This window comes from Sesamum indicum, linkage group LG5 (genome assembly GCF_026168435.1).
Source record: "Sesamum indicum cultivar Baizhima isolate 11 linkage group LG5, ASM2616843v1, whole genome shotgun sequence".
Taxonomy (NCBI): Eukaryota; Viridiplantae; Streptophyta; class Magnoliopsida; order Lamiales; family Pedaliaceae; genus Sesamum; species Sesamum indicum.
This window is the reverse complement of record NC_142661.1, coordinates 14,877,511-14,896,825: the sequence shown is the minus strand read 5'-3', so window position 1 is coordinate 14,896,825 and position 19,315 is coordinate 14,877,511. Positions and strand designations below refer to the sequence as shown.

At 37.3% G+C, this 19,315-nt stretch overlaps 1 protein-coding gene and 1 long non-coding RNA gene across 7 annotated transcripts; one reads left to right on the top strand and one right to left on the bottom strand.

The window, feature by feature from the left end:
* Window positions 1-228: 228 nt before the first annotated feature.
* ABCG32 (pleiotropic drug resistance 4) lies at window positions 229-17,171 on the bottom strand. 6 transcript variants are annotated; one of them, XM_088880531.1, is made up of 24 exons: window positions 16,897-17,171; window positions 12,732-12,852; window positions 12,558-12,646; window positions 12,388-12,472; window positions 12,125-12,284; window positions 11,963-12,039; window positions 10,015-10,068; window positions 7,608-7,698; window positions 7,228-7,529; window positions 6,880-7,161; window positions 5,934-6,250; window positions 5,694-5,854; window positions 5,496-5,599; window positions 4,075-4,234; window positions 3,853-3,975; window positions 3,619-3,710; window positions 3,203-3,535; window positions 2,843-3,133; window positions 2,255-2,338; window positions 2,030-2,163; window positions 1,703-1,930; window positions 1,107-1,278; window positions 763-1,017; window positions 229-623 (listed from the first exon to the last, which is right to left on the bottom strand). In XM_088880531.1, the coding sequence occupies exons 1-24, from the start codon at window positions 17,169-17,171 to the stop codon at window positions 351-353; spliced, it is 4,263 nt and encodes a 1,420-aa protein (XP_088736657.1). In that variant the 3' UTR covers window positions 229-350. The 6 variants fall into 6 exon arrangements, 5 of the variants coding, with proteins under 5 accessions (XP_088736657.1, XP_088736656.1, XP_088736658.1 ...); XM_088880530.1 differs by having other exon boundaries at window positions 2,843-3,535; XR_016065494.1 differs by lacking the exons at window positions 229-623; window positions 763-1,017 and adding an exon at window positions 1,397-1,534 and having other exon boundaries at window positions 1,140-1,278.
* Window positions 17,172-17,192: 21 nt separating this feature from the next.
* On the top strand, window positions 17,193-18,378 carry LOC148788164 (uncharacterized). Its single transcript, XR_016065495.1, has 2 exons — window positions 17,193-17,329; window positions 17,511-18,378. It is a non-coding gene; the product is annotated as an uncharacterized LOC148788164 (long non-coding RNA).
* The last annotated feature ends 937 nt before the right edge of the window (window positions 18,379-19,315 follow it).

Sequence of the window (19,315 nt, the reverse complement as noted above, 5' to 3'; positions counted from 1 at the left end):
TGGAGGAGAACTCAAAACCATGGAGAAAAAGAAGAGAAAATTTGTAGCTATTGAGAGAGGAGAGAGCTCGAGCACTAGGGTTAGAGAGGAAGTTGAGAGATGCATGTAATTTCAATGAACAGAGTCCGATCCGGCATGGCCTTAATTTTGTCTTGTTCTGCAAGGTTTACTTCTCATTTAAGGGCATATTCAGAGCATTTGGTGTAGTAGAGGCCTTAAAACACTCACTATAAAATATGCAGATACCTTATTATATTTTCTGAGTACAACGATTACATATGAATGGCAAAGCTCCGTCCAAACTACAAAATCTGGAGTTTCCATGTGATGACCTAATCACCTATTACAAATCATCTCCTCTGAAAGTTAAACGATTTGATGGCATAAGCAAAGATCAGAGCGAATAACATACAAAAACCTACCAACATAAACCCTGCGATACCAATGAAATCATGCCTGAATCCGAAAACATTCTTGACTAACAGCTTTATTGACATCAATTTAGCTCCATCCGAAAGTTTTACAAGTCGATCACTGTCAGAATATTGAGAAGCAACGAGTCCATAGAGACTCCAAGCAACAGGGTTTGCCCAATAATACCATCTCCACCATATTGGAATTCTCTGAAGCAGCAGAAAAGAAGAGTACATAAGTTTTAGAATGAGTGACCGTGACAGGACTTTCTGTAGAAATGTTCTCTCCTTTCCCTCTATTTATTTCTTTATTTTACTTTTGGAACGGGAAACAGTTTTACTTTGTTACCTTGTGAGGTATCATGAATCCACTGAAGAGATTCCAAAGCATATAGAACGGGGCAGCAATAATGGCGGCGACATTGTGGTTGGGAGTGACAGCAGTTGTCATCATGCCATAAAAGGTGAAATACAACATAGTGAAGTACATAAAAAATGTGTACCACAGAAATTTAGAAGCAGCCCACTCAAAGGAGGCCAACGAGTAGAATATCGTGCAGTAAATTAGTGCTTGCACGAACACATAAGGAAACTCGATAGCGACCTGCACAAGTGAAGAGACAATTATTCCTTGATGGAAGCCAAGCAAACTAACCCGAGTGAGATTAAGTGGGAAAGTAGCATAAGCAACACCTGAGCAAATGCAAATGGCAAAGCTGAATATGTTCCTGCTGCCCTTTCTCTATACGAAACAAATCTTTCAACAGAAACAACTGGTTGAACAGCAGTTGCATTGGTAATTCCAACAAACAGCACTGCTACATACATTGATCCCATGGCATTAAAAATGTCCTGCTGTGTGTCCCTATAATGCATAAAAAGCATATAAACTTGGGGAAAATCCATAAAACATGGTAGATTATATAATCTAAACATCCAAGTAAGCCACTTTATAGTTCTTTTGCCAAATAAGAGCTAAGAACCTGGATAAATACCACATAGCAGCTTCTGTGATTGATTCATTCTTACTGAATTTAAATCATGTTGTATGGAAAGAACAATCCTCCTCTCTTCAGGGGTATAATTAAATCTTTCAGGCAAACATCAGTGTTTGCTTAGATCTGATAAAACATGTTTTAGTTAGTGTATTTGCTTAGATCTGATAAATTAATGCTGATGACATTGAGTTTGATAAACGATAACTCCTGGAACATTCAAAGAAAAACACCAAGAACTGCTTGAAGACAAAAAATGCAGCAAAATGTACGAAAATAAGTGTCGAGAAAAACCTTTTGGAACCAAATTCCCAACATATTGTTCCAAGCATCAGCGATATTATCACTGTGTAGAAGAAGCGAACTGCAGTGTATTGTGGGTTTCGCCAGTATGATAGGTTCTGCTTCCAGAGGCATGCAACAAATTGATCAAAATACGACCGTGAATACTTTGTAGGAAAATTGAGATCTTCTGAATCAACAGCCGGTTTGCTTAGCCTCGCAACCAACTCTTCATTAAATCTGAAACATAAAAAGAGGCATATAATTTGTGAGAATTATAGCCATAACAGGCAAGATAAAGCAATTTCAACTAGCAATTTTGTATCCTTTTGTGCGTACTGAAAGAGGGTAGATTTTCTGTAAATTTCAGCAAAATCAACACCGAGGCGGTTTTCTTCTGCTGATGATGTAACCTCTAACATCCATGTAGCAGGATTATATCCAGGCCTTATCCTCGGTAATCCGTCAATCCCCTGAAAAACAGGAGCAGAGAATATAAACTTGCATTGGCTTATTTCATGACAGGATATACCAGATTGGAATAGCAAACCCCAAATTTCAGACCTCAAAATAGTCTATCAGTTTGCTAGACTTGGGACCAAGTGGACCAGCATAAATGAGCTCTCCTCCCCGTTTCATAAATAAAAGCTGCGGCATAAAGTGAGATCAATATATCATCAGGAACAAGTATGATTGGCAAAATAAAGACACTATTATACAATAACAGAACCTCCTATAATTCATAAACACTCCCACAATTGCAGAACTGCATGCTAGCTGGTTTAGTTTACTGTCCACTATTTATCTAATTTCAACAATGAATAATTTGTTTAATCCAACTAGTTGGATAATATAGAATGGCATTGCAAATATAAGCAATTATAGTAGCATTTAAAATTGACACAAAACTAAGTTCAAAGATAAAACAATTTGGTTTTGCATTTTACTAAAGGAAGAAATGATTTTGGGATAGATGGCATGGAGAATTAGATACTTGCAAACAGAATTGGGCGTCTGTTATCAACTCAGGCATGTTATGTTGTAACCAGATTACACATAAATATCTAAGTATTATTAGTCTACTGCATTCATAAAAAGCCACTAACAGTGCTGATAATAAGTCAGACATCCGGAGAGAAAGACAAGCCCGACCTCATCGAAGGATTCAAAGATGTCAATGCTGGGTTGATGAATTGTGCAAACTATTGTTCTTCCAGTATTTACTATATTCCTCACAGTCCTCATGACAATGGCTGCAGCCCTAGCATCCAACCCTGATGTGGGTTCATCCATGAACACTATAGAAGGATTGGCTACCAGTTCAACCGCAATAGTAAGGCGTTTTCTTTGCTCCGTTGATAGTCCATCAACTCCTGGTAGACCTACCAAAGCTCCTTTTAGAGGAGTCAGCTCCACAAGTTCCATCACCTCATCAACAAATGCCTGAGAATATGAACATCCATACGTTACCTGAGGTCTAGAATGTATAATAGCAATCACAATTAACTGTACCTTTTGAGTTTGCAAGTCAATATCTGACGGTAAACGCAACCATGCAGAGAACAGAAGCGATTCATGAACAGTTAAGCAGGGAGAATGAATATCATTTTGCTCACAGTACCCTGATATTCTAGCGAAGGTCTCTTGTCTTTTAGGATAGCCAGATATACTGATGTTTCCTTCTATAGTACCACCAGTCTTTCTACCAGCTAATACATCCATAAGGGTGGTTTTTCCAGCCCCACTTACTCCGACTAATGCAGTGAGCACACCAGGCCTGAATGCTCCTGTGATATTATTCAATAACTTCAGTTTGTCCTCTAATATGCCTTGCTGCTTCAGTTCCTGAAATGATTAGTGCATAATCTACCATGTGGGAAAATATAGTCTAGAAATCATGTTTGAGAATTAATAGAAGGTGTACAAACCAGGGGTACATCCACATAGTAACTGATATTGCTGAAAGACATACAGACTTGCTGAAACGGAAGCACCATGCCTCTTTGTTTAAAACTCTTCTCTGTGTAACAAAGTGAAATAAAGGTAAATATATATAATGCTAGTTCAAACCAGATGATGGAGACTAGGACTAGCACCAAGGGTTGAATATGAATGTGCATGCCTCTTCAAGACTTGCGAATGGGAAAACTAAGTAATCTTACTAGCAAACGAGCCTGAGTGCTGCAAAAAGTCTCTTAGCTGTATTACAACAGGTTCTCCTTTTTGCATCTTCTCCCTGTCTTCAAGCTCCACCTTAGAAACAATAGCTTGATGCTTCCCCAGAGCTTTAAGGAGATTTCAGATGAGTGAGAAAAAGAAAAAAGGAGATTTAGTTTTGTCTAATATGATGATATATAATGGCTCTTCTAGGAGGGAAGACTTACGGCTCAGCTTTGAGAGGAACAGCGTAAAAAGGATATTGAATAAGATGGTATAACCGACCAAAGCACCAACACCAATCCAGTACCAGTAACTTTCAGGGAACAAATTGCGAGCCTTTAGCAATGCTTTGCCAAGTGACTGAGTTGAGTTGTCCGCACTTGTCTACATTGATTCAAGGTGTAACTTTCAGTAATTTTCTTGACTCCACCATTAAATGCCATATAATTGCCACTATGTAGTCTAACAAACTCTATCAGATAATAGAAGTGTCACAAACTTTCAAAATTTAAGATTAACATAATTTTCTATTTCAGGTAAATAAACAATATTTTCTAAGAACCAATACATAATAACTCTTCTTTCTCCAGGATGTCTCATATTATTGAGGGAAAGTTCCAAAATATCACATATTGCTACTGAACAGAAGTCGTAATCCAGTTAATCCCGACCTACGCTTTTCTAAAGATCTGTAAAAATTAGTACTACTTCATGAAACTATACAAATTGCATGATCATTTATCTGAATGTAAATAACCAAAGACAAATCTATGTTAGGCGCGAATACACTTTGGTGCATGAATTCAGATACATGAATCATTGTATAAGCCCTTGTCTGATATAAATGTGGAATGGGACATGACATATTAACTGCAGTGTATAATTGGTATACCCAATAACCCAGAAGCTTTCATCTGTCAAGATGGTTTATTCTGAAGGTTTTCTTAATTTGGACAAACAGAATTTTAACAGAAGATAAGCAATTTTACACAAAAATAGATAATAAAGAAGTATCATGTGTACTTCTGCAACCAAGATTACACAAAAATGACCCAGGATTAGAAGGGTCTTGCTTTTTCCCGAGCAGTGTCTAACAATATTCAAGAAATTTGATCACATACATTGCCTCATTATTTGCTCTTTTATTAAGTGCATATCAAGTGCCACTTGGATTCTATAGGACTCGTTGAATGAAATTATTGGATCATTAAGTGGTTGTTGAGATTCCAGACCAAATGGATCTAATTCCTCCTTTACCGAAATATCAATTTGGCATCATCTTGACCAGTTGATAAGAACCTTTTGCAAGCATGATCACTTCAAATTTTTGCCAATACACCATTCGATGTCTTTTCCTGACCACTAAGAGAACACCATGATTGCTAAGCAGTTTCTAAAAGTGGTATGTTGAAGGCAATGAAGTTCAACCCTCTCTGACCATCCTATTAATTTTAGATTCCTACACCCAATTGATAATAACTTCTTGCATAAACAAGCATGGTCATTCAATTTGTCAATAATCATGGTGTCTGTTACTCTTCTAAAATTCAGTATCTTCAGGTCTATTCTAAGAGTGCCAACCAAAGTAGCTATCTTATTCTTAACAGCTATTAGCAAATTCAAGGGCCACTTATTGACGATGTACCTTATCCCAGGAATGCCCAAGGAATTCATTCACAGAAGCAGCATCTTGAGCATACATTAGCGGGGAAATCCAAAATCCCCAGATCCACCAAGGAGGGATCCTATCTGTCAAAGTCATAAGATAAGGTCGAATTTACTTGATTTCTAGGGGAATTTAGACAAAATATCTGACCAAGAAGCTAAGCAAGGGATCATTTACCTCTTGAAATGATGTATCCTCCAAGAGCCATGACTATCAACATAGCAAAGGATCCAAAAGTATTTGCCACAATCATGTTGCGGCCCAATGAACCCATCAGACGGAAAAGACCTATAGACATTTGATGAAGAAAGAAGAAAAGCACGAACTGCCGAAGAAATCTGCAATGTTATGCTTAAATGTAGAGCATTTATTCATCGAAACATCATTATGCATAAGAATCTCGAAAGTCAGGTTCACCTGGTAATGTTTGGGTCGAATCCAACCACATAGTATGTTACTGCCACCCAGAAACCAGACTCTATCAATGAAGTTGGAATGCTTAAAAGCCATGAAGGTATTGTATATGCCCAACTGGGGTAGAAGTGCAAGTCCCTGTGCTTGTAAAGAATCGGAAGCTTGGCAACCAGCATGGAAACCTCTGTGAAGCCATTGAAAAGAATAATCACCATTGAAAAGTACAATTCTCCCAGATAAAGGCCTCCATCATCAACTGTATCATGATGCAGTGTAGCCCGGCAGAAAACACTCATTGTAATCAGAGCAACCAAAAGGAGCTGGAAAGAACCACATTCAATGTATGTGTCAGTGTTGAATCGGTACATGATATTTGGCATGAACTAAAAGAAAAATTGGGCTGGAATATCTAGATGAACAATATTATCAATCTCAATAGTCACATACAGGTTTATAGAACCTAGAATTGCGGGACACAAAAGAATTAAATGAGAAGCCTTATGAGGTGAAAACTCATGTACAGAGATTGCTCCATTCCCTTACTAGCTCCCTTTCTCCCTCTACAGTCTCTCCCAACTTCCCTTCTGAGGCCAAACAGAGGCAAGGGCTCTGGCCACTGTTGACGTGAAAGCCAACTCCAGCCTCCTGGGTTGATAGGGACCACCAACCCTGGCCTCTGGAAACATGGCCTCTCCTAGGACCCCTGCTTCCAGCTTCATTTTGTAGTTCCTCCACTTTGACACTCTTGCGTCTATTTGTTGTCCTCCGTGCTGATGGGAGAGACTCTAGAGTCTCGTCCATCCAGGAGTCATCTCATTCACAACATAGTTGCCATCAATTAAAGAAGTATTGATAAATCTAATCAAATACTCAACAACGTTGTTTGTCATTGAACGAGTTCAAAATCTTTCTATGGGTTAGTTAGCTATAGACTTTGATGATATATTACCTGTATGAATTTGAAAACATAGATAAACAGATTCCGCTTCATAAGAAGTAATTGCCAGTCAAAGTTGGTTTTAAGAAGTTCAATCTTCTTGACCCCATATTGAGAAGATGATAAAGCTGCTGGATGATTGTAACGCTTATCAAAGGGGACATCTAGTTCCTCACATAAATTCTTCCCTATCCTGTATGAGCTAAAGGCTTCAGCAAATCTCATAACTGGTATGTATCGGTAGGGCCGATCAGATGAAGCCCAGTATTGCTCTTGGTCCTTCTTTGATATAACCTATAGAAAACAAAATTCAGTAAATAGTTCCACAGAGCTACATGCAGTCTGCAATGTAATACATACTTCTTGAAGGAAGTCCGCCACATTTTTCCGATCCGGACAACTGAAACCCATATATGCAAAGAATTCGAGGACAGCTGCACGAGGTCCCTGGTATACAATCTTGCCTTCAGACAAGAGAATAAGATCATCAAATAACTCATAAGTCTCAGGTGCTGGTTGAAGCAGAGAAATCACGGTGGTTCCTTCAAGTGCACAGGTTGAATGCCTAAGATACTTGATGATTTGGTATGTAGTCGCACTATCAAGACCAGTTGATATTTCATCCATGAATAGCACTCTTGACGGACCCACTAATAATTCACCTGTCAAACGTATAAGCTAAGTGAGCTTGTAACTCTATAATCACATCTTTGCGCCCAAAATCATAATTTAGTCCATACCTGTTGTCAGACGCTTTTTCTGACCACCAGAGATTCCTTTAATCATTTCATCTCCAACCAGAGTATCCGCACAGAGGTCCAGTCCTAAGATCTTTAATAAGCTATTTGTTAATGGAATGAGAATTAATAACTCGACATCAATTGGATGACAACCCGTTAGTCTCTAAGCTGAACAGTTATTCATTCTCTTGACAAAAGCAGTTTCCAATGCGCAAATTCTCAGTTTAGATGTAAATAATTAATAATCTACAGTTAGTGCAACAACTTTTTGCACCTTCTCATCTTTATATATCTACTAGAAAGTGATGTGAACATTGTAACGGAAGGACAGACGTTTAGCAATTCTTTTTTTCCTTTTTGATTGATGAAAGATAGCAATTATTTACTATGCACAATTTAGTTGGTTATAACTTTATTATATGCTACTATTATTTAATCCTACTAGCATTTAATTCTTCCTATTGGAGTGAAACAATGAAATTAACTATAGCTATTACTGAATATGCAAAAAGAAGAACTGTCTACTACTTACAAAATAAACTAAACACTCACACTTCCAGCAGGACTTTAATGTAAGACCCTGCTTTAGCATGGCCACTTGAGCAATGCCTCATTGCCATTACAAATACAATTGCAATGTAAAAAGCCGCTTACATTGTTTTGCTCATTAATATTATAATTATATCTGCATTAGGTTAATCTTTGTGTGTAATAGTAGCAGAGTACTATCTTTGCTGTATATATGTGGTTTAAATAGCACCACAGTTGGGTTATTTAGCAATCACTTTGGAGACCATTCTGAAATCAACATTATTACCCTAGTGGTCTTAATCCTTTCAATTTCATAACTGTATCCTATCGTTATTGACTTGCAACTTCTCCGGAGACACAGAATTCTGAAGTTAGATATATGTAGTTCATTTGCAGCGCTAAGGTAATGTATTGTTAAAATTAAAATACTATATTCAAATAGAATGAAACAAAGCATGCATCAAATATTATAGGGACAAAAGAGAAATAAAAGCATCATGCAAATGAAAATGAGACGTAGTTGAGGTAGAATTAGAGAATCAACTATTTACTAAGTTTTCAAGTGGGACAAAGTATTAAGTACTCACCACCCCAAACTAAGAAATCTTATAGTTCAAAACCATTTTCTTCTTATCTGCCTAAAGATAATGAATCTGGAAAAAGCCAACTCTTATAAATGTTTATACTTTCAGTTAAAACAATATATATCTCATATTCATTTACATGCTATGAACATGGCTTCTAGTGACAATAAATGCTAGTGTTATGTTAAGAATGTGTCTGTATATTCATATACTTTCTGATCTCACATTATGGACACATGTTCTCCAGTTCTGGCTGTTTAGGAGAGTATAAATCATATGAAATACAGAATAGATTATAATTATTTTGACCTATAATTTATTTAGTATATTAGTGCATCAAGTTAATCGATTTGAATTCATATGGACTATGTTTACAACATTGGTCGACTTTCTTGATAGACCAACATAAATAGCAAAGACTTTCTCAGCAATAAAAGAATTTTGCTTACAATCAAGCAAAGATTTCCAGATAAGCTGACTTCAACGAAAATTCAAAAAAATTTCGTATTATCTGTGTAAAATGCACCAAAGTTACACACTCTGCCGACAGGTTCTAGAAAAATACTAGGCTTGACACGTTAACTTGCTAGACAAGTGATCAGTTGATGGTTCATTAATATCACACTAACATTAGGTTTCACCTAAAATTTCTGTAATGACTTCTTCAGATGCATGGCTTTCATTTTCTATATGTTCGGAAACTTAAGAATTTGACAGTGTACTCCGTGTTTATAATTCTCCAACAGCAATTATTTGTTGTATGCTCCAACTAGACACACTCACCTGGATGAAATTTTAAGTACTCTTAAATCTACCTAGTGTGGTTGAATACCCTTGCTATCATTGTAGATTCTGAGGACAATTTAGTGTATAATGTATGAGATAACAGTGGAAAGCAGAAGCTCCTTAATACCTGCTGCTACGTGTAAACCAGATAGCTTCGTTCACAATTATTTCCTAGATGCTAGCACTAGACACATTGACCACAATGAAACTTAAAGTAATCCAAGTTTCTTTGAACCATTCTTCTAATGGATGAATTTTGCAGTAGGACATTAGCACCTAGCAACGAAACTAAAAAAACATACTGCTTACGAAGTTACACATACTGTACGCAATTTCAGCACAAACTACCAAGGTAAAGAATTTTAAAACTTTCTTTAAGCTATACACTTATTACATTATTCGCTCTTTTTGAAATGACATAAATAAGAGTTTGTTGGACAAGCAATCAACAATGTTGCAGAAAACATATACCAAATGCAGTTAACACGTTAACATCCATAAAATACCTTCAAAATGTATTCCACTAAAATGCCTGTCTCCTTCCCCTCCAAAGACAATGCCTGTAGAATGAAAATGAAATTACCTGAAGTGTTTTTTGGATAAGAGACTAATTTAAGTAATTCCATGGAAAATATATACTTTGCAGAAATGAGAAAACAAAAGATCTTCTTTTTTAACTCTTCTACTTGACAGAATCATGATTTGAATACAAAGGGAAACACACTTTCAAGAAGATGATAGGGATATTTATAGATATACAGTTCAGCAAGATGCAAAAAGGAATGGAAATTTTGGAGGCAAATCCATGATGTGAGTGGATGAAGAGAGCACATTGCTGCTGCTTGAAGGGACAAAAAAAATGTGAACAAGAAGCGGATAATGAGGTGATAATGCAAGTTTGTCATGAATTGTATTCAAGTATCAGCGTGGGATTGAGAGGATGTCTAGGATCATTTCATGTTTAATCAACCTGGAATGAACATTAATAGAGTGATCATTGCCATCAGTTTACCTTCTCAAGGAGGTAGGAGAAACACTATACTATATATATAATCCCTTATAAACCTCTAAAGCTTGATGGTTGTCTCATAGTTCTATAGAAAGTTGTCCAAACAGCATTAGTAGTAATTTGAATTTTTAAACTGTATCCTAGTTTTCTTCTGATAAATGGTCAGTTTCCTTAGAGAGAAAATGGAACCACATATTATCCTTTCATAATGGATTCTGCTGGTTTATGACTTAGGTGGTTTATGATCTTAAAAATTTGTCTAAGTGGAAGGACTTTGGCAAAATTGCTGCTAGGCCTCAAAGCAGATACAAGTAAGGCCTACAGCCTACTATACGGTATTCCCATTGTTGAGGAGTATGGTGATGAAAATGGTTTTATGGCAGGTAATAGAGAAAACTGAGTTTAGTTCTACTGTGTAATTGAGAGATTCTTAATGGTAATAAATATGGTTATTGCTTCCTGGAAATTGACACCACTGAATAATCTCTTTAATCTTATCTCCATCCCATGTGTACTAGCTTTTCTGCTCCATTGATGGATTCTGGTAGAAAGGGTGAAGGAGTTATTAACAAATGCTGCTCAAGCTTCATCATCTTTTTTGCAGATTACACATCTGAGATGAAGAAGTATGAGGAAATAGCATAAAGCTCATCAAGAGGAAATTAATTATAAGTCAACAGGTGTTATCTGTAGTCAAGAAGTCTAAACAAACAGTTGAGGAGACCTCCTCACCTAAATATCAACCGACGCAGACACATCATCATTACATTATGTAGTAATGCGGTGGATGTTCCCAGTTAAAAATCAGTTTTTTTCTTAATTAGCAACTCCCTTAAACATGCTGTTGAAAGAAAGCAGTGGTTGTGACAGGACTGGAGAAGTTACTGCAATTCAGTATCAGACTTGTACTAAAGCAAACAAAATAAATAAGAAACAAGATCTGTCTTTCAACTTCTTGAGGACTTCACAAGTGGGTTTGGGCTAAGAGGACACTTTCGGAGCTATCGTCATGATGCAAGGCACCAGGTTTTAGTTAAGGAATTGTGCATGTCATGCAAAGCTGAGGCAGCTTGTAAAGCATAAAATACATAATTCTGATCATCTATAGGGCCTTTAGCTCTTCGGTCTGAATTAAACTTCCCCATGGGCTCAACAAGTAGTCCAGAAAACCAATCAACAGATGCTGATGAAGACTTTCCAAGCACACACAATGCACAGGGCACGCCGATTGAGCTTAAGTTGCACCTGAGCAGTGCTCTTATAACATTGTGTGCAGGGGTATCAGACAAGGAAGCTTATGGACTGTTAAGGTGTAGTAATTTGTATTTGATACGTTTATTTTGGTCCGGACAGGATGGATTTTATCAGATTCTATTTGCTTGGATCTGTACTAAATAGAAAACCTAAGCGAATGAAGCATCTCACCTTCACATAAATGCACATACCTTCATGAATATATCAAGATCTTCATCAGGCTTTGTTCCAGAAACCTTCTCTCTTCTTAAAAGTTCCAGAAGCATATCTGTGGCAAGTTTAAGAGTCAGCATATCTGTGGCAAGTTTAAGAGTCAGCATCCAGCTGACTTATGCCATGCTCGGCGAACTTACCATATTTATAACCAACACCTTGACAGCGTGCTGAGAAGTCTAGTGTTTCTCTTACTGTCATCTCTGCTATGTGCCAATCTTGTTGACTGATATAAGCAGATGTCCTTTGGGGAACAAACTCATTAAGAGCATGCCCGTTGTAGGTTACTTTACCTGACATCTTAAAGAGTCAAAGTTTCGGTCTGTTAAAAGTTTTTAACAGCATTAATCAGATCCCTATGATTGCATAATAGAGCAGGTCCATGCATAATAAGTTTTACTACCTGAAGATCAGATCTGAGGCGTCCAGCAAGGGCTACCAGTAGCGTCGTCTTCCCAGAGCTTGGAGGACCTAATAATAAAGTTAATCTGAAGAATAAAAAATCATGAGTAGATATGAGAAACAAATTCCATACCAAGAATATACTAATGCACAACACCAAACAGTACATGCCTTCCTGGTCGAATTATCCCACTAATATCATCTAAAATTGTCAGCTTTCTTCTCTTACCAGAGTGTATTCTTAGCTGCCTGAATAAAGCCTTGGATTGAAAATTTGAAAACAGAAGTCAGATACTAAAAGCAAAATGTCTAGTAACTAGGAATTCAAGATAGCTGATGCTGTACCTCAGTCATGTTGATGATAAAATTTGAAATCGTAGGCAAAGCTCTACTACCAACATGAACAAATGATTCAACTGTTAAATGTTGAAATCTAACTTCAACCTTCGGTAAGTCCATATCAACTCTGCAATAGTAAATCATGGACGTAAACATCCATAAGCCAAAAAGAAAAAGTGATTTTGCGTGACAGCAGAAACTTCTAAATTTTTCAAAGCTAAGGCCATAGTAATCATTCCATTAGTAGTACTGTCGCTCTATAGGAAATCTTATATTGTGGATAATCTTTAATAGAAATCAAGTGAAACCTTTCATTAGAAAGAATGCCTGTCACAATGCTGGTTCATATAGCAATGAATCCATAAACAACTAGAAATTAAAAATTGTCTGATGAAAATTATTTCAAACATCCCTTAATTAAGTGAATGTGAAATGATCATTTTTGTCTAAAGGAGGGAGAAAAGGAAAAAGAACAAATAGCAGATCTAAGCGTTGATGTCTTTGATCACCAATGTTCGGTAGAAACTAATGTCTTGTGTTTCAGTGCAATTTCTCCTTTTCTTCTTTTCTTTTTCCCTGTTAGTCAAACCAATACGTTTATCCTATCCCTCTCTCTTCATTTCCCTCACTCCTACTGGATCCTCTCACAAAAGTTCGGGAGCACCCCGAGAACACATTCAGATCCTACAAAACACCATCTCGACACAATTTTATATTACTACATAATGCCACTTCTTCTGTACTCGAACAGTGTTTTTCCGGAAACAAGGCCTTGCCCATTGTAGTCATCCCATCATATTGAAATTTGCGTTATGGATAGAATCTCATCATACGGGGTAAATTCCAATCTAGAAATATATCCAAACCATATTTAGTCAAACAACAATCATGTCAAATAATTTAGGCCAGCAGTAGACAATACCAGGTGTGTTGGATGATAGCAGAAGCTATCCTGTATATTTTCCACACTTAGTTTGTAGCAGAGTTTTGAGTATAAAGATTCCACTAACCTGTAAAAAGTGGACCTAACCCTTGGGGATGCAGTTTATCTTCTAATAAATTCTGCTTTATCCCTGTTCTCAACTATTAGCAGGGGCAGACTTCTAATTGTTTCAGTGGTCAAACTTGTGGGATAGATAGTTGATCTGTTTACCATAAATAACTCAAATTTGACAACAATCAGCTTATCATCCAAAAAGAATTAAAAACTTGCATACTTCAATAGGAACAAACAATTGCAGAAGATATTGAAACCGATTTTTTAAGTATCAAGACCAATTCTTGTACCCGTATTCTTATTTGTCTTCCGTGTTCAGCAGAGATTCTAACAAAATCAAGTATCATACTGGATGTGATTAGATTACAACCACAATTTAGCTCCAACCCTCATATAACATGGCCCACTGTAAGTGTTTCTCTCATATATTTTAGTCGCTTGAACTGCAACTATTCAATGAGAATGAATATGATACATCATCAAAACAACTAAAAACTATACACCCTAAATGCAGTTAAGAAGTTACTTGATAATTACATTCACAACACTGATTAGACTTAGAATAGATCAAACAGTACAACCATTTTCATGACTTTTCACTGAGTGCGAACAATTCATTACTACCATATTAACACTTCAGATAAGCCCTCTGCTTGTGTTTGTATTTCCTGGCAAGACATTGGGTGATGGTGATGATGTGCTCCTATGTTATTTCTTCAGGAATACACTTTCCTCTGTTTAATTCCTTCAAAACCCAAATTGTTGTTTTAGCTTCTTCTTGAACTCCGCCCGGTCTCTATGTTGGTTGTTCCGTTTCCCATATGAGGGTAACTTAATTACAACCCCATGGTCATGGCAGGAGAAAAAAATAGTTGTAGCCATGCCACCACAGGGTTGACATGTAAGTGGAATATAGTTTGTGCCTTCCAAAATCTTTGTCCAACTCTTCTGTGATGTTAAGGCCCCCGAGAGTACCACTCAATTTTCCATAAGAAATTCTCCACCTCTTTAGCAAATCTCTTTCCATCAAGTTCCTAGGGTGGAGTTGCTCTGCCTACTACAACAAACATACTCATAAGAACACCTTCACTAGCAATACCTTCTTGCAGATGCTCTAATCTCGGCAAATCTCCTTGATATTTACCCTAGACCACCAAGCAAGTTCAGTTCCGTATCCTCAAAAGTTCTTTAATCTTTGTTTTAAAAGACTTACGCCTTCCTCAGACACAAAGTCAGTGTCACAGTCAGAGTCAAAACAAGCACGGGCATTTTCATTGGATCTGTCTCCCGGTGCACCTAATCATCTGATGTTGATATTGTGCACAGAGTCTCAAGGTACAGCAAAATTAGCTATTGCTTGCCCCAAATGACTGTCTCACCTGCCTTACGGCAGACAGTTACTTTTCTTCTCTTGATTTGCCTTTCTGTTGTTGATTCTCGTCAAACAACCCATCTTAAAAATGCAGTCCAAGAATACTTTACTGGCTTCGCTGTTCCAAATCCATATGTGGCAGTTAGCCGCTTAAAAGCCACATCCACTAACTTTCCTAAGGTTTGCCTCACAAGCATGTGCTTCATGAGCTTATGTCCAAAATTAAAGAAAGTTGGAATATGAGAAGTTATGATGTTACCCAAAATTAGTTGCAACTGAGACTAAGAGAATTTCGGGAGACCAATCTAATCTTATAGTTAAGAAAGTCTTTTCAACTTATCCCAGAGCTGGTATAAATTGTTCCAGCCACATGTTGTCTAATATTATTCACATATTTCCAAAGAGCAAAGTCTCGGAGGATCCTTTTGTCCCTCATCATCAGATTGATATCAGATCATTAGTGCTGTAGGATCTACTGCTTGAGTTTCAATTTGTTAACTTCAAGGTTGAGGCTCGGATTTTGATTAAAGTTGCAACTGCAGGCAATCTGCTGTGTGTACTTCGTCTACCTGTTGCACTCATGGCAAAAATGGTCTCTTTAAGAACAATCTAAACAAACAATTCTTGTTGGGCCAATCACCCAATCCTAATCAGCCCCCCTCATCAATATTATAAGATCTTACATCCCACATGAACCCAAGCTCATACTTAAGTGCTTATTCTGTGTCTATTTAGAGAAAAGGTTCATCCCCTGTAGTCAAACAACTGACAAGACCACACTGTTTATCGCGGCATCATTATACCATTTAGCATCTTTTTAGTTTCTGTCTGAGGAACTATAGCAAAATCAAATCGTTTAAATCTTTTTCGCCAACATTCTACACTCCTTTGGTTCCATAAGTAGATTTTGACATCCGTTTAGCATCTTCTTAGTTTCTACCTGAGGAACTACAGCAAAATCAAATTGTTTAAATCTTTTCGACATTTTACACTCCTTTGGCTCCATATTATTTTGACATCCGACAACTGAAGTCATAATTGTCTCCCATGCATGTCATAATGCAATTCACATGATCCCAATAAATCTAATCATCCATTAAACGATGGACCAAGGTCATGCAAGGCTTTCTATTCCTTGGGCACCAGGAATACAATATAAAATGAAGTACACATAAAGATGAAACCAATCTTGTAAGGAAATATATGTATTCATCCTCAAGGGTGGGCTCTGATAGATGATTATATTCAAAAGCTACACAGAAACAGTATCCAGATCCCAATATTATTAGATTGACTTGTTCTATTAAGACCAATAGATTATTACAGCAACATGAAGAACTTCTATTATACTAATAATAACTAGAGTAAATTACAACGAGCACTCCTGAGATTTCCCATAATTATAAAATACATTCTCGTCGTCTTAAAAATTGCAAATACTCATTGGAATTAATCTAACAAATACGTCTTATAATCGACGGATATTTGTGAGACCATTATTAATTCTAAGAAGATATTTATAATTTTCAAATAAAGAGGGACAGTTGTAATCCCAACAAATTTCATGGAAGGGCCTTGTAACGTACCCTAATAACTTTAATTATGATATTCACTTACATAAAGCAATATTTCCCTATCCTACTCCTATTCCTTGGTTCCCAAAGAAAGAAACGGATTGTCACTCTCAAACCACAATTACTCATCGCTCAAAATCCACCGAATTAACGAATAAATAAGTAGACATCATTACTTAAAACTAATGACATGGTCAAGACTCAAGAAAAATAATGAGAATTACTAACCTGTCGAACCGGCGTCGTACGCGAGTGAAAAAATTCTCCCAATCATCATCAACAGAGTTAATTAACCGATCCAAGACGATCTTTTGCTCTTCCGCTTGAAGAGTGTGTATGTCGATCTCCTTGGTGTCACCCACCATGTTACGGAAAATTCCGCGCCTAATGCGGCGGTACGTGGGAAGCCGCTCCAGTGCCGCCCACCGCAGCGCCTCTTCGTCGTCCACATCCTCCCTAAATGACTCGGAACGCGCCGAGAAGTTCTCCGCCGAGTTCCACATCAAAGTTTTACCAGGAATGGAAAGAAACCAAGAGAAAAAGGTAATGGGTGTGAAGATATAACGCAGTGCTGAAAATTTAGCAGCAAAATAAGGCGGTGAGGATGAGTAAAGATGACTTTGGGGCTGGCATTGTTAGTTGAACTTCATTAATGCTGTGGGTAAGAATATGGTTCAACTTTGCATTAATGGCTGTCTTTCAACCCAATTGCATGTGGTTGTTGAATTTCTGTCTCATTTACTCTGCTATCTTTTTTCTCTTCCTTTCTTCTTATTTTCTCCTTTGCTTCGGTTCATAATTTCCATCAGTTTTCACCCCCCGTCTCTGCACATGCATGTCAGATTTATACTTCCGTTCACAACCAACGCTGGCTCTACATGGATGTACAACCTCGTGAGCACAAAGTACGACAATGAACTGTGGCATCTACTACTTCCTTTCAGTTGGCACGTAAGAGCGTGAGGGGATGCATTTATTGTCCGAGTGTTTTATTTTGTTTTGTATAAATAAATTCAAAAAAATAAAGATAAATAAATATGTATTGGAAATACTTCGCATATTTGGATTTGTTTAAAATAGTTTAAAATAGATATTACATGTTTCGTTTTGCTGTAGAGATAAATTTACTATTCATTGGTAATTATGTTTCTTTTATATGTATTTATTGAAGGAATTGGTATAAATTCAAATATTAAATGAGCAATGCAAGAGATAAATAAATATTAAATGGGATCGTATCCCATATCAACCAAGACTATGTCACAACTTTAACAAGAAACACGACTTCAAAAAACAGTCGTTCGACGGGAAGGATTAATCCGAGCCACACGATTAAGGGGAAAACCAAAAATGGGGGCGAATTCACAGATAAGAAGGGAACAGTGACTTTTTGGCTAAATTAGGGCAGCCAGGAGGGATTAGTAATTTGGGTGAAAACGACATCCCTTTGAAAGCGGCTGAAGGCCAAACAAGAACACACGTGAAGGCTGCTGAACAGAGCGTAGGTGGTCACGACCCTAACCTTTGAAGCTTGAGCTTGCAAAATGAGGAAAGAACCAATGAAGGCTGAAGGAGCTTGTTTCTCTAATTTTAGTTGTCTTTTGGGGGAGATGTAATTTCTCTTGAAAAAGTATCAGAACTTGGTTTAAAAATGTACAAGGATGTTCACTTGCATTTTTTAATGAAAATTTTATGAAGTTTCTGTGCTTTTCTCTCCTTTCTTCTTCTCAATTATTCCTCACCCCCATTTCTGCATCTATCTCTTTACAATCGACATTTCAAAGTGTTGTGGAGTAATTGCAGCAGTATAATAGGAACAAATCCATTGTGGGAGAAGGGCTAACTGCAAGTATGGGAAAAGGCTCCTCCTCACGCATAACTCCACATCATCCTCTGGGAAAGGAAACCACAAATTTGTCTGATTCAAAGAGTTACAACTCCATCCATAAGATGGAGTTCCCACTCTTTAATGGGGAAGCTGCAAGGGCTTGGATCAGGAGATGTACACATTATTTTCAGATGATTCCTATCCTTAAAAACCAAAAGATGCCTTTGGCTTCGATCCATATGCAAGGTAGAGCTAAGTTATGGTATCAAGGGCATGTGGAGAAGAGGGGTGAACCTACCTGGCAAGAGTTAATTGTGATTGTGCTGGAGCAGTTTGAAGATTTAGACTATGAGAGGGTGGTAACAGAGTTCAATAAGCTTCACCAAGAAACCACAGTTAATCCATACTTAGAAAAGTTTGAAGAGTTAGAGGCACAGATGCTGATCTTCAACAAACATCTGGGAGTAGAGTTCTTCATGATGAAGTTTATTAGTGGCTTGAAAGAGGAGATAAAAGGCTATGTGGTTACTATGAAATCCACCACTCTCAATCAAGCATCATGCTTGCTAGAAAACAAGAATCCATTGTCAATGCTATTCTCATAAAGACATAGCAACCACAAAGAAACAACCAGGTGAAACCCTCATACAGACCTGTAAACAAGGCACCTTTTTACAAACCTGCATTCAAACCCTCCTATAAAGCTAGAAATGAGAACAGCCAACCTAAGAGGTTACTCACTGAGGCTGAAATGAGAGCAAGGAAAGAGAAGAACCTGTGCTATAATTGTGATGAGGTTTTTGTACCTGGACATAAGTG

Excerpts from the sequence above, each read along its gene's own strand:
- ABCG32 (XM_088880530.1), bottom strand. The coding sequence starts at position 17,171 with ATGTGGAACTCGGCGGAGAACTTCTCGGCGCGTTCCGAGTCATTTAGG. Across the intron at positions 7,699-10,014 it reads TAGTGGAATACATTTTGAAG|ATCTTAGGACTGGACCTCTG; the intron begins GTATTTTATGGA and ends AGCTTATTAAAG. Across the intron at positions 1,931-2,029 it reads AGAAAATCTACCCTCTTTCA|ATTTAATGAAGAGTTGGTTG; the intron begins GTACGCACAAAA and ends TTTATGTTTCAG.